At 38.9% G+C, this 14,025-nt stretch overlaps 1 protein-coding gene across 1 annotated transcript in view; it reads left to right on the forward strand.

The window, feature by feature from the left end:
* Positions 1 to 9,153: 9,153 nt before the first annotated feature.
* LOC127961897 (uncharacterized) overlaps positions 9,154 to 14,025 on the forward strand; it is a 50,775-nt gene continuing 45,903 nt past the window's right edge. The window contains exon 1 of the mRNA XM_052561205.1: positions 9,154 to 9,673. Within this exon, the coding sequence (XP_052417165.1) occupies positions 9,378 to 9,673 (296 nt within the window). The 5' untranslated portion in view covers positions 9,154 to 9,377. The remainder of the gene's footprint in view (positions 9,674 to 14,025) is intronic.

Genomic DNA, 14,025 nt, shown 5'->3' on the forward strand with positions numbered 1-14,025 from the left:
GGTCTTTGACTTGATTTTCAGGTTTCCATTGTTTTCCGGCTCTGCCCTGAAGCACCGGAGCTGAGTGGTGCATCACGGATGACACAACCCCCTCTGTGTGGATGGAGAGAGGGAGCAAGGGGAGCAAAGAACAGGGGGATAAAGAGAGCACAGGGGCCTCCATAGCTCACGCAGCCTCCAGGCATAGCGGCAGTATGGTGTCCGTAATGAGAGTCCTCCAGCAGAGCGGGGACCAGACACTCTGCCTTTTCCACTGCAGCAGATGTCACCGCAGGGACAGCTGAACAGAAAAGAGGCACGGGCCAACCTCCTTCTCCTGTGCTATGATACAGATGCTGAACAAAGAGCTGGGCTCGGAGCTGCGCTTAATTACAGTGCGATTGCATGAGTGTTGTTAGCAGGCATGTGAAAAGTAACAGGCTGAAAAGGAGGACAGTGATTCTACCCCCTGGTGCTGGAGAGGCTGAGAGAGACATATCCATCACTCACACTGCTGGGCAGATGGCGGTGAGAAATGGCTCACAGTCCAGACTGAAAGTCAAAAGAGCAGATTTTTATTAAATCCCCTTTCGCTCTAATTACTCAACAAATACATTGTTCACGATGAAACTGAGTTATTTGTTTTTCATTAAAATGGATTATTATAATTATTTGAGTTGCGCGTTTTAATTCCATATAAGTCAAATGCAAATATTAAATATTAATTATATTTGTCATGCACTGTACACATCATAACCGCTCTTTTCGCTCAACAAATAGCTATGTGCTGTGAAATCTCAAGGTTTGTTATTGAAAGATATGAAAAACACAAACTTAATAAGTTATTTCAACTTACACTTACAAAGTACATTTAAACAAATATGGCTGAAGTTGCTTGACATATTAAACTATTAAACTAACTCAACATTTAATTTTTATTTATTTATTTATTGAGCTATAGAGTAATTGTTTTACACAAACTAATATGATGAAATAATCTATTTAAAGAACAGCATTTTAGTGGGGAAATGTTGGTAATTCTCATCTTGCACTCATCGTTTTGATTACAATATGTATATTTGTTGCATGTGATCAAGCCACAAAAGTTTTCACCACAAACAAAACTCAAATCATATCTCAAAATTTGTATTATTACCATATGTACAGAACTCCATGCAGCTCCTAACTCTCCATTTGCCAGAGACAGAAAATATGCAGCTTTAAACTCAATAGAAGTGCAAAAATAAGGATTCCTTTCAAACAGGCTTCCCAAAACACTTCCACTGTCTTCCATTGTTCATCCAAACACAGAGCCCCGAGCCAAACTCAAGGTATTGGCTGAAGCAATGTTCCTCAAGCTGGTGCATAGAGAGCTATTCTTTATGATAGATTTCAGGTGACTTTTCTGGGGAACTCAACCTACAGATGGCTTAGTTATAGCGTAGCTGTCTCTGCGTTTTAAGCTAGGAAAGGAACATTTATTTTAACATTGAAAAAATTACACGCTTCAACTTCAAATGCCCCTTTAAAATAGTGCCGTACATGAAACAGGCACATTTTCATTCTTGTCGGTGCTTATTACTTTCTTTTCCAGTGTGGCACAATCTTCTTGGTCTAATTTCACAGGCACGCAGGTAAAGGTTTTCCCTTCTAAAAGTAGACTTTAAATTTCAAGCCACATTAATCCTCTCTTGTGCCTCTAAGCAAAGAGACTTGTCTTTTGTTAGTCTTTGTCTGCCTCGGACTCTCTAACCGTGTTATTTTAGTCCATGTCAATCCTTGAAGACCTGAACCCTATATCATTTCATGCCTCTCAATAGTTAAGCCTATCTAAGCAATGATTGTGATCCCAGGCAGAGTGCCATGAATATCTTCCTCTCATTATCTGTGACATGACACAGCTTTGTCAGTGGGAAGTTGCTATACAGGCTGACACAACTCCGGGTCTGTCCACCGAAATTTGCACAATTCTGCTTCGGATTTCCAAGGGTTGTTGACAGGCTCATCTGCTCCACTTTGGCATATCTCACAATGAATCTTTCAGATTGAGCCCCACAACACACTAGAGACATTTCACTGCCACATATCATGGTTTCAACAAACAGTGCAACCATTGTTGTGTTTACTCTGGGGTTTCCTTTCCCCGTTGATCTGTCATTTCCTCCATTTATGGCTTTAGGAACAAGATTGATGCTCTCTAATAAACAGAACAATAGGAAAACACAGAGTTTGTGATGCAACTGGTTTGCCAAAAATAATTAGCATTTACCACTAGAGAGAATTGTATGCATTAATTAAAGTGGCCTGCTTGCTGAAAGATGCCAAAGCTCATCTGGTATTCATCAGAACAGGCTCACTTTGGCTTCCTGGTGTAGAATGCAAAAGGGCATCACAGAGCACAATATGTCTATTCACTCATTATCATTAGTGTGCCACTCTGGGTTTTTATTTTTTATTTTTATAATTGAACACTGAAGACATGCATAAATACTACATCAGGATAATGCAGAATCATATTTTGTAAATATCTCACACATATTCTCTCTTATGAACAATGCAGCTTAATAATGTACACGGCTTAGGCTGGGGAAGAGCAAACGCTTGTTTTCAATCTAAATGTGTCTAGTTACTTTCAGAGGCTTGTTCAAATGAGGTCTCCAGAAGGCAGATGAGCATGACAAACTCTGTCAAGTGCTAAATGTCACTTCTTGCCCTTATCACAAGATCACCTTGATGGCAACTTATCTAGACATCACATTTATGGCTTAGCTCTCACACTTGAAACAGGATCAGGTCTTTTTGCCCCTCTCTGAAGTAGCAAAAAAAAAAAAACCTTTTTAAGTTGCTGCAGGTTTTCGTGCTTATCATAATTTTTTTTTATAAATGCCTGCAACTGGTTTATCGTGTGTCTTATTAAAGTTACAAATATTTTATCTGTTTACTTGTGATTTTTTTCTGAGTATTTTAAAGAGAATTTCAGTGACTCTTCCTGCAGGTTACACAATCACACCAGTAGGTGGCGACAAAGGATTTTTTTTTTTTTTTTTTTTTTTTTGCATGGTTTATTCATTTAATTCATTTAAAACACTGGTTCATTCGAAAAAAAAAAAAAACATTATGGTAAATTAATATTCATGTCTTGTTGTATATAAGGAATATCACTCTTGTAATATCACAACAGCCTTGTGGTATTGTTTAAATATTTAAATTCCCTACATACAACAAGAATTCATACATAATGTGTTATTTTTCTCTCTCATACAAATTCTCCAAAATGAAAAAATAAGCTGACCACAGAATGCTGGACAACGTGTCATTGCTGATTTCAAGCGCATTTGTCAAAATATAAGGTTTACTTCTATGGCATATATGGATAGATGTACTTTATTGATCCCTGTGGGAAATTTAGGAGCAGGGTAAAGCTCACATGATATATATCCCCCTATGGCAATTAAAAAAACTGAACATGCAGTGAGATACCATTACGTACAGTGAGAGATATGAATGTGTTATCCGCTAATGGTAATGGGTTCTTGCATAGGAAAGAGTGACCTTGTTCAATGTCATTACTCCTGACTAGGAATAATGTGTGGGGAAGCATGTGAGGAGGAAACAGCGTTGTACAGCCTAATGGTAGCAGACATGAAGGATTCCCAGTAGTGCTTCTTAGAGCAGAGTGCTGGCACAAGCTGACGGCTAAAGGTGCTTCAAGATAGCGACTGTGGAGAGGGTATGAAGAATTCTTCATTACGAACTCCAATTTTGTCATCATCCTCTTCTTCACTGCTTCCTCTCATGAGTCTGGGCCAAAGTATCTAACCTTCCTCACAGTTCGTCCTGAAGAAAACGGAGTGCAAATCTATGTTTCCTCCTTTGCAGATTAGTTTTCATGTTGTCATAACAGACAGAATCCAAAGTAACTCTTAATTGTTATGCATCACATGTTGCTTATTTTGAATTTCCTGAGGCATAAACAAAACAAAGGCTACATTTGCATGGGTCTGATGATTGATCACCTCTCTGCAAGAATTCCGTCCCCAGCCACATGAGACGTGATGTTTCATTTGTCGACCCATAAGTCACTTTGTGCCATTGCACGACGGCGCCTGTGACAGTAGCGTGAGCTGAGAGCCGTACCCCTGATCTGTCTGAGACTGGCATATTCAGCAGAGTCGCTGTAGTTCTGTGCTGATCCCATTAGTTTAACAGCATGGAATAAAAAAGTGTCTTGGAGGGAAAGAGTGACTCACCAACCTATCCTCTCCTCTCCTCAACCATTACTGTGTGATGTCACAAAATGGTGAACTCTTCCATTTCTTAGCTCTTGGGAGGTGAAGAGCCCCCGTTGTCCTGTCAACATGAATGTGTTCTGGTACGTATGTGTGTGTGTGTGAAACACCACCAAAGGAGCACTTACTCATAAAGTAATCGAAGATACTTTTACAGTGAGTCTAAACATAGTTTCTCTGAGATAGAAAAATCAATGGAACCAAATACTGGAAACCATTTAGACCAAGGCTAAAAATGGACCAAAGCATAGAAACACAAATAATACACATGCTGTGATATCTCACACCAAAAGCGCAGCCGGTTTAGAGCAATATGAATCCCATTAGATGTTTATTTATTCATATGAACAGTTAAAGATAACACTGTATAATTAGGTTAAATTCATTGGGATTAGTATAATGATTTTATATTGACTGAATTTATTAATCTACATTAATGCTACTTTATAAAAGCACTGTTAATTGTTATATTAATTATTATATTATAATTCATAATAGTATTGTTCATTTTTCTGATCAACTATTCATATTGATTTATAATACATGAACTTAATTTATACAACTTAAACTATTTCATATGCATTATTACATATTAATTTATTATTATGAATTTCTATTAACCCAGATTATATTTAGGCCTATAGACTGTATAGAGAGACAAATTGATATACATATTAATATTAAATATTACATTAACCAAGATCAGTGCAGCTGTTTACATTATTTCATGCTTTTAGCTATTACATTAACTACTGTCAGTAGTCTATTCTAAAGTGTAACTTTTTTTGGGGAAATGTTATAACGTTTAAAAAACATTTTACTGCTAGATGTACTAAATACTGTCTGTAATGGATACACAGAAAAAGTACTCATTTGTATTAGGTTTTATTTAATCGAATTGTTTGCAATGATCTGAGACACCATGCAACTTCTTTCCAGACATTCACTTGTCACCATCTTTTGTGCTTTTTCCCCCGACGTACACTTTATTTCAACACGGTGACGTGGCGGCACAAGAGCGTTTATAAGCCATTAGTCTGGATGTATATTGCCTCGACAACATTTGAGAGGTAAGGAGAGGTGAAAGCACTTACACTCCACGAGATAGACAAGCAAGGGCGCGCTGAAGAGCTATTCTGTTCCAATTCATCTCAGGTGTAAAAAACCTTGAACCGCATTAGTATTCCTGATGTCAGCAATGAATCCTCTCTTTTCAGTCAGTATCTGTTCAAGGTTTTGTACAGCTTCACGGACCGCCCCAGGGACTCCATCCCGGCCAATCGCTGACATGCTTAACATGAAATGCATTGAAGATCAATGATTTTAGGCATAAAAGACAGAAACCATTTGAATTCGAAAGCAAATATACTTGTTCTTCCCAGGACGGGAGATCTGTTGGTAACCCACCAGCTCGATCAGAGATACTCTTGGGAATTCACCGGTTATAACAAAACCTCTTTATCTCATGAAGACACTCAACAATCACTCCCAGCCCATTCCAGTTGTTTAAATCCAACACTGAGGATAAAAATATCCAGTGATTTTTTTCTTCTTCTCGCTTCACTGAGCAGGAGCTCAATGCAGCCACGCTTTACCTTAGACTCCCGCAGAACATCCACACACTCACACTTACAAAGTCCTGCAAAGCGAGGGGTTTAATCCCTCAGGGTGTGATGGAGTGAAGCGAGGTAACTGCTCTTGAGGGTTGGCAATGGTTAATTTCATGTTTCGGAGAATCGACAGAGTCTACTCAGTTTGAGAGAAGCACTTTTCTATACATAAAAAATGTCATCAAAAGCCTCTCCAGCTATAATGAATTTGAGCTCTGCAGGGCTAAATCAATAGGCACCCCAATAGGTGCTTTATGATACAGTTCATTGTATGGTTGGTGCTCAAAAGCATTGCATTAAATCCACTATATAAAGAAAGTGTTCATGACATTTCACCAGCCAGCACTTTTCTTCAGCAGGGAGTCATAGGTAGCTCTAGCATCTGCTCCAAACATCAAAACAAACCACATAAAAGACAAAAATAGTCATTCTTCCCTGTCTCTCAAGCAAAATGGATCATTACAGATCCATATTCTGCCATTTAGATCCAATACCTCCGTTTACCTCCATTAGAGGGCTCTGTGGAGGATCCAAGTAGCAGATGGGTCTAATTAAAGCTTACAGCCTGTGTTGAAGTCAAAGTAAGGGACTTGCATCACCATTCTAGCTATTACTGATGTTCTGTCCTTGGGATCAAAAAGTAGGGGAGGAAAAGTTCCTACAAAAAGTTCAGAATGTAGCAAGCCAGGGAAAAAGCTCCTGCTGCTGAGAGCCATAGAGACCATTTGTGCTAAGAACTTCTAAGAACAAGGTTGTTCTGGAAAGGCTCGGGAAGCGATTTCTTCACAGCATGGGGTATACCAAGTTTGACAAATAACATTATATGTGGCTTGATTTGTCACAGTGCTGTCAAATGCAAGTCATATAAGCACTTCCAAAAATGAACAGTAACAGGTTACTCTTGCAGCATTTTGGGAATAAAGCACAAGGTCAATTTATTTTTTCTTTACAGAAATAAAACCATCTGGAGCCTGTAGATATAAAGAGCATACAATATGTGACTAACCCATTTATTAAAGCGAATGTCTTCCTATTCCATACAGGGGAAGCATTTTCAGGAAGACTGTATTTTTTCATAAAGAAAATAGCATTTAGGATCTACTAGATTTTTAGGCTTACCCAGGCATATGCTGTTTTCCGTGATGCCGCTCTAATAATTGATTTACCTTAAGCAGCTAGGTGTAAACTCAAACAGAGCAAGCCAGTAGAGTAGGAGATCAGATGAATTGTAAGATCTGATAATATTTTGCTGTTTTGACAAGGGAGGGAGGAGAGGTCAGTGAAAATGCTGCTCTCTGCTGTATATTGTAAGACACTGCAGCTGAATTTTTTATAAACAAGTTTATGCAACATTCATGATCTTTATTTATTAGCTCTAGGGGGAATGCATACATGAATGTGCCTAAATTAACCAAAAATCAGTCCTTGCATCACTTTTAATACATCCAGGTAAACCTAAAAAAATAATGCATGTAAAGATAATCCTACAAAAACGTTTTCTTTGTTTTGTTTTTCCAGAGATCAGTCTGTGTGGTGCAAGACTCAGGCTTTGGTGACTACAAAAAAGCGAGTCTATCAAGTCTAAAACTAGACTCAGATATACACAAAAAGTATGTTTCTCAGACAAGTTTTCTCTCTTTTTTTCATGGAAGAAACACCAATACAGATGATTCTCAGCAGTCATTCTTTAGTAACTCTGAAAAAGCAACACAGTTATTCCTCTATAGCATCAATTAAAACTCATACATTTATCTGACCTTATAGGAAGTCTGATCATTGTCTGTTGTGCTGAAAGTATTTGAGGATAAGCTACACTATGTTCATATGATCTCTACCTACATCTCACTCTGGCCTATCTTAATATCTACTTGACAACAGTATCTGTCATCACTTCACTGCCACATGACAGTATTTGAAACCTGCGTCTCAGTAAATCAATACCTTCCTGAGTTCTCAAGGTGAGACATCAATTCAAGGTCATGCTGAATGCAACTGCAATTTCATCTTTCCCCAAAACAAATGCTCCCTAACCGCTTTATTTCTTTAGACGAACAGCCTTAAACTTAGGGTTTAAGGTTCATTTTTGGTTTATGTTCAGCTGGCTCTTATTTATTCCAATAATATCAGAAATGTTCACTTTATGCTGACAACTGCATTTATGTATGCATTCTCCTACTGCTGTGATTTTACAATGTTGTCAATCATTTGTTTTATACTTTTTGTCAACGCCTTTCTCGCTTACATTGTTCATAAATCCATTAAACTTTTTTTTGGTTCATGCTGGTGTGTGGCATCATTCTTAATCTGTATCATAATAACAGTTGCATATGGGTCCCTCAATTGTACTCAGTGTGAAAAAATCATTCTCAATCTGTATCATAATAATAGTTGCATATGAGTCCCTCAGTTGTACTCAGTGTGAAAATATGGATGTCAAAATGTTTCACCCCCCCAAGCTCGTTTTTTTTTTTTTTTTTTTTTTTTTTCTTTTTTTTTTCTGGAGCATCCGGGAGCATTCTATTACAGTTGCATATGAGTCTCTCAGTTGTCCTCAATGTGAAAAGAACTCGAAAGCATACAGTCATTGTTGGAAAGATTTCAAATACACAGAAATGCTGGAAAACCAAAGAATTTGTGGGACCTGGAGGATTTTTCTGAAGAACAACAGGCAATTTAACTGTTTAAGATAAACAAAGGACTCATGAACAACTATCATAAAAAGAAATAATAATAATAATAAGAAGAATTTAAAAAAACACTGTGGATCATTCAGGTAAGAACACAGTATTAAGGGGATTTAAACTTTTGAATGGGGTCATTTTTATAAATTCAACTATTATTTTCTCTAATGTAAACATATTGTTTGTGAAATATCTTATTCAGGTCGGTAAAAAATAAACAATAACATGCATTTTGAATTATCCCTCTTATTTTGGTAAAATAACTATCATTTTGCAGATTCTGAAGGGGGGTGTAAACTTTTGACCTCATCTGTACTTTGGAATATTATGTTTGCTATTTATTTATTTAAAAAAAAATACTGTTTAATACTAAAAATGTATATGTTTATATATTTATCAATATTAAAAATGTATTTCATAGAATTCAATTTATATAAATGTAATATTGATATTTTACTTATTTGAAAGAAAAATCCATGATTTGTCTTTGTTGGCATGTGGCTATGTGTTTCCTGGTACGTCACTCACTGTTGAGTTATGAGTATTTATGGCTGTAGTTTCATGCAGACACAGTGGAGAGCCGCTACTGATGCCGTTATGCTTCCTGCCTCCTGTCCTGCCAGCTGCACTTCATTCTCAGATGCTGCTGTTCATCACGAAACACCAATGAAGCAATGCAAATAGTGCTTTTTACTTTTTTGAGCGCAGACGAAGCATAGGATAAAACCAACATAAGCCAAGTTGTCGGCACACCAAAAGTTGGTGTAGTTTTGAACTGGGTGAGAGATCATCCGTAAAAGTCTCTTCTCAGTAGCAGCATGACCTCTCCACCTCACAGTACAGCGACGGAGTCTTCGTGGACTATTGGACCTACAGAACTGGGGATGAGCGAAGGTCTGCACATGCGAAATGACAGCGTGTGGTTCGGCAGGAGTCCCTCGGCGCCCGCGGAGCCGGCAGTGATCACTCAACGCCCGGCATCTCACCTCCATCCCCGCATGTCCGTGTACAGCGCCACCCGTCCCATTCTCTCTAGATCCTACTTTCAAGGACGTGTATATAATTTTTTGGAGAGACCATCGGGTTGGAAATGCTTTGTGTATCATTTTACAGTGTGAGTATTTAACTGTGATTGCATTAGAGAATGAGAAATACTCTACAACATTGTTTTCCTATTCAGAAATTTATATATATATGTGTGTGTGTATGTATATATGTATATATATGTATATGTATATATGTATATATATATATATATATATATATATATATATATATATATATATATATATATATATATATATATATGTATATATGTATATGTATATATGTATATATGTATATATGTATATATATATATATATATATATATATATATATATATATATGTGTGTGTGTATGTATATATATATATATGTATATATATGTATATGTATATATGTATATGTATATATGTATATATGTATATGTATATATATATATATATATATATATATATATATATATATATATATATATATATATATATATATATATATGTATATATACACACACACACGCACACAGGCATATCTATAATTGCTTATTGTTGCAAGAGGCACTGCTTTTATTAATGTTTCATAGGAGTACGCTACAGTGTTATCCAAGATGATTGTTCAAGGTCACTTTTAATTCTGCATAAAATAATATTCCCTTTAGTGCAGCCTTCCAGCATACAGAAATTAAGTTATCTTCCAAAACAATGTTTATTTAATTTAATGCAATTTATGTCATTAAGACTATTATTGATTTCTTTCTTTTTTTATTATATTTTTTTTTCAGTAAAGGTTTTAAATATTAAACAACTGTTGTATTCCGTGATACACTTGAAAGAAATGGACATAAAATGGAAATAAACCATTTTATTTAAACTCAAAACATGCATCAATCCAACTAACCTACAATGCTTATTGGTTTGATTTTAAAAAAGTCAGAAAATGCAGAAAGAATTGAGGTGCAGTGGCCTGTGCACAGAAGGAGAATATTATGTCCTTATCCCAGTCATCTTGCTAAGCCTTGCGTTTCTACACTACACTCACTAAAATGGTAAAAGCAGAAAGTGTTAAAAAAAAGAAAGAAAGAAATCAGATCACTGAACATAGAAGCTGCATTATTTGATATTTTGTAAATTGCAAGAAGTTTGGAATAGCAAGTAAACAAAAATGATTACAATCACTAACAGTGTCTAGTCCTTGATATAAGATCATCCTAAGAGTATAAGGAATAACCTAACAGGATGCTTTAAAGCAGAATGTAGTTGTTTTGTACTTCTCAAATTGACTGGCCTCATTGTACCTTTCATGATATCTCTAGCAGGAGAGGAGGTGATAGCGGGCGGCTAAACTTGGCTGCAGAGGTGACTCTGTTCAGCAGGGGCCCTGTGGGTTTGGTAACCCTGTGACTCAGTTGTGTTTGGCAGAGATGCCAGGAGAACATGGGAATCTGTGAGGGTGTCAAATGCAGCATCGTCCTGCAGAACATGTGTTAACAGCTTCACTAATCGTGGATCGTTTGACTGATACTTGCTTTAATGCATTCGTAAGAATGATGAACATGAGGCCGAGGGCTGGAGGTTAGTCTGTAATTAACTGGTGGCTTGTCATGTAGCACATGCATTTTATTCAAAGTGATTTATGGTGTACTAATATTGTGATGGTCCCTATAGAACAAATTTAGGTTAATTGAATCGCTTAAGGGCACATCTGGGCTCTCTGGGCTCCTCAGTGTGTAATTCATCCCAACCTGTTGCATTACTAGCCCAGGGCCTTGAGCATTAGTCGACCACTTGACCACACTGTTAGCTGCAGCAGGAAATTGAAGAGTCTCACCTGAATACGGAAGCGTTCTTTGGTTGTGTGAGTGTAGGAGGCTGGCTATGTTAACCAAGAATGAGCACAAGCTTTTCACAGCTTAAAAGCCTGCAAAGCCATGGGGGAAAGAAAGGCACTTATCAAAGCATGACCCCTGTTTGTGTACATGTGCACATGCTATTGGAAAAACTGGTAATTGTGTGCCGTACATTGTTATTGTCATCTGCCCAGCAGTATATGTAGTTGAAATGTCCCTCGATGTCATGCAGTCTTGACTAAGCACAACAGAGAAATGTAGAAGAAAGGTAGAAACAACTGAGTTAATCACACTATACAGAATTCAGATCTATCTATCTATCTATCTATCTATCTATCTATCTATCTATCTATCTATCTATCTATCTATCTATCTATCTATCTATCTATCTATCTATCTATCTATCCATCCATCCATCCATCCATCTATCTGCCAGTCTCTGTCTGTCTCTCTGTCTGTCTGCCAGTACGTTCATCTGTCAGTCTGCTGCCAGTATGTCCATCTGTCTGTTTGTCTGCCAGTACGTCTGTTCGTCTGTCTGTCTGTCTGCCAGTACGTCCATCCGTGTGTCTGTCTTTCTGTCCTTCCGTCCATCTATCTGTTCATCAGTCCTTCCGTCCATCTGTCTGTCTGTTTGTCTGCCAGTACGTCCATCCGTGTGTCTGTCTTTCTGTCTTTCCGTCCATCGATCTGTCCATCAGTCTTTCCGTCCACCTTTCTGTCTGTCTTGTCTGTCTGCCAGTCCGTCCATCTGTCTGTCTGTCTGTCTGCCTGTCTGTCTGTCTGTCTGTCCTTCCGTCCGTCTGTCTGCCAGTACGTCAAGTCAAGTCAAGTCATCTTTATTTATATAGCCCTTTAAACAAAATACATTGCGTCAAAGCAACTGAACAACTTTCGTTAGGAAAACAGTGTGTCAATAATGCAAAATGACAGTTAAAGGCAGTTCATCACTGAATTCAGTGATGTCATCTCTGTTCAGCTTAAATAGTGTCTGTGCATTTATTTGCAATCAAGTCAACGATATCACTGTAAATGAAGTGACCCCAACTAAGCAAGCCAGAGGCGACAGCGGCAAGGAACCAAAACTCCATCGGTGACAGAATGGAGAAAAAAAACCTTGGGAGAAACCAGGCTCAGTTGGGGGGCCAGTTCTCCTCTGACCAGACGAAACCAGTAGTTCAATTCCAGGCTGCAGCAAAGTCAAATTGTGCAGAAGAATCATCTGTTTCCTGTGGTCTTATCTCGTCCGTCAGTCTGTCTGTCTGTCTGTCTGTCTGTCTGTCTCTCTGTCTGCCAGTACGTCTGTCCGTCTGTCTGTCTGGCCATCTGTCCTTCCGTCCATCTGTCTGTCCATCAGTCCTTACGTCCATCTGTCTGTCCATCAGTCCTTCCATCCACCTGTCTGTCTGTCTGTCTGCCAGTACGTCCATCCGTCTGTCCATCCGTCCGTCCATCTGTCTGTCTGTCTGTCTGTCTGTCTGTCTGTCTGTCTGTCTGTCTGTCTGTCTGTCTGTCTGCCAGTATGTCCGTCTGTCTGTCCGTCTGTCTGCCAGCACGTCCCTCTGTCTGTCTGTCTGCCAGTCCAAACCGTCTGTACGTCCATCTGTCTGTCCATCAGTCCTTCTGTCCATCCGTCCGTCCGTCTATCTGTGTGTCCGTCCGTCTGTCTGTCTGCCAGTATGTCGGTCCATCCATCTGTCTGTGTGTCTGTCTCTTTGTCTGTCTGCCAGTACATCCGTCTGTCTATCTATCTGCCTGTCTGTCTGTCTGCCAGTCAAAACCGTCTGTCTGTCCATCAGTCCTTCTGTCCATCCGTCCGTCCGTCTGTCTGTCTGCCAGTATGTCCCTCTGTCTGTCTGTCTGTCTGCCAGTCCAAACCATCTGTACATCCGTCTTTCTGTCCATCAGTCCTTCTGTCCATCCGTCCGTCCATCTGTCTGTCTGCCAGTATGTCCCTCTGTCTGTCTGTCTGTCTGCCAGTCCAACTCGTCTGTACGTCCGTCTGTCTGTCCATCAGTTCTTCTGTCCATCCGTCCGTCCGTCTGTCTGTGTGTCCGTCCATCTGTCTGTCTGCCAGTATGTCGGTCCGTCCATCTGTCTGTGTGTCTGTCTGTTTGTCTGTCTGCCAGTACATCCGTCTGTCTATCTGCCTGTCTGTCTGTCTGCCAGTCCAAACTGTCTGTCTGTCCATCAGTCCTTCTGTCCATCCGTCCGTCCATCTGTCTGTCTGCCAGTACGTCCCTCTGTCTGTCTGTCTGTCTGTCTGTCTGCCAGTCCAAACCATCTGTACATCTGTCTTTCTGTCCATCAGTCCTTCTGTCCATCTGTCTGTCCAACCGCCAGTTCGTCTATCTGTCTGTCTGTCTGCACGTCCATCAAAACTTCAAACAAGGTGTTATAAATCAAAAAAATCTAAGTTTGTATCTATCTATCTATCTATCTATCTATCTGTCTGTCTGTCTGTCTGTCTGTCTGTCTGTCTGTCTGTGTGGGAATCTGTCTGTCTATGTACCATATGTTTGCTTGCCTGTCTCTCTGTCTGTGAATCTGGATATTTCAAACAGTCAAACTTCAAGGTTT

The sequence above is a fragment of the Carassius gibelio genome, chromosome B7, assembly GCF_023724105.1.
Source record: "Carassius gibelio isolate Cgi1373 ecotype wild population from Czech Republic chromosome B7, carGib1.2-hapl.c, whole genome shotgun sequence".
In the NCBI taxonomy this organism is placed as follows: domain Eukaryota; kingdom Metazoa; phylum Chordata; class Actinopteri; order Cypriniformes; family Cyprinidae; genus Carassius; species Carassius gibelio.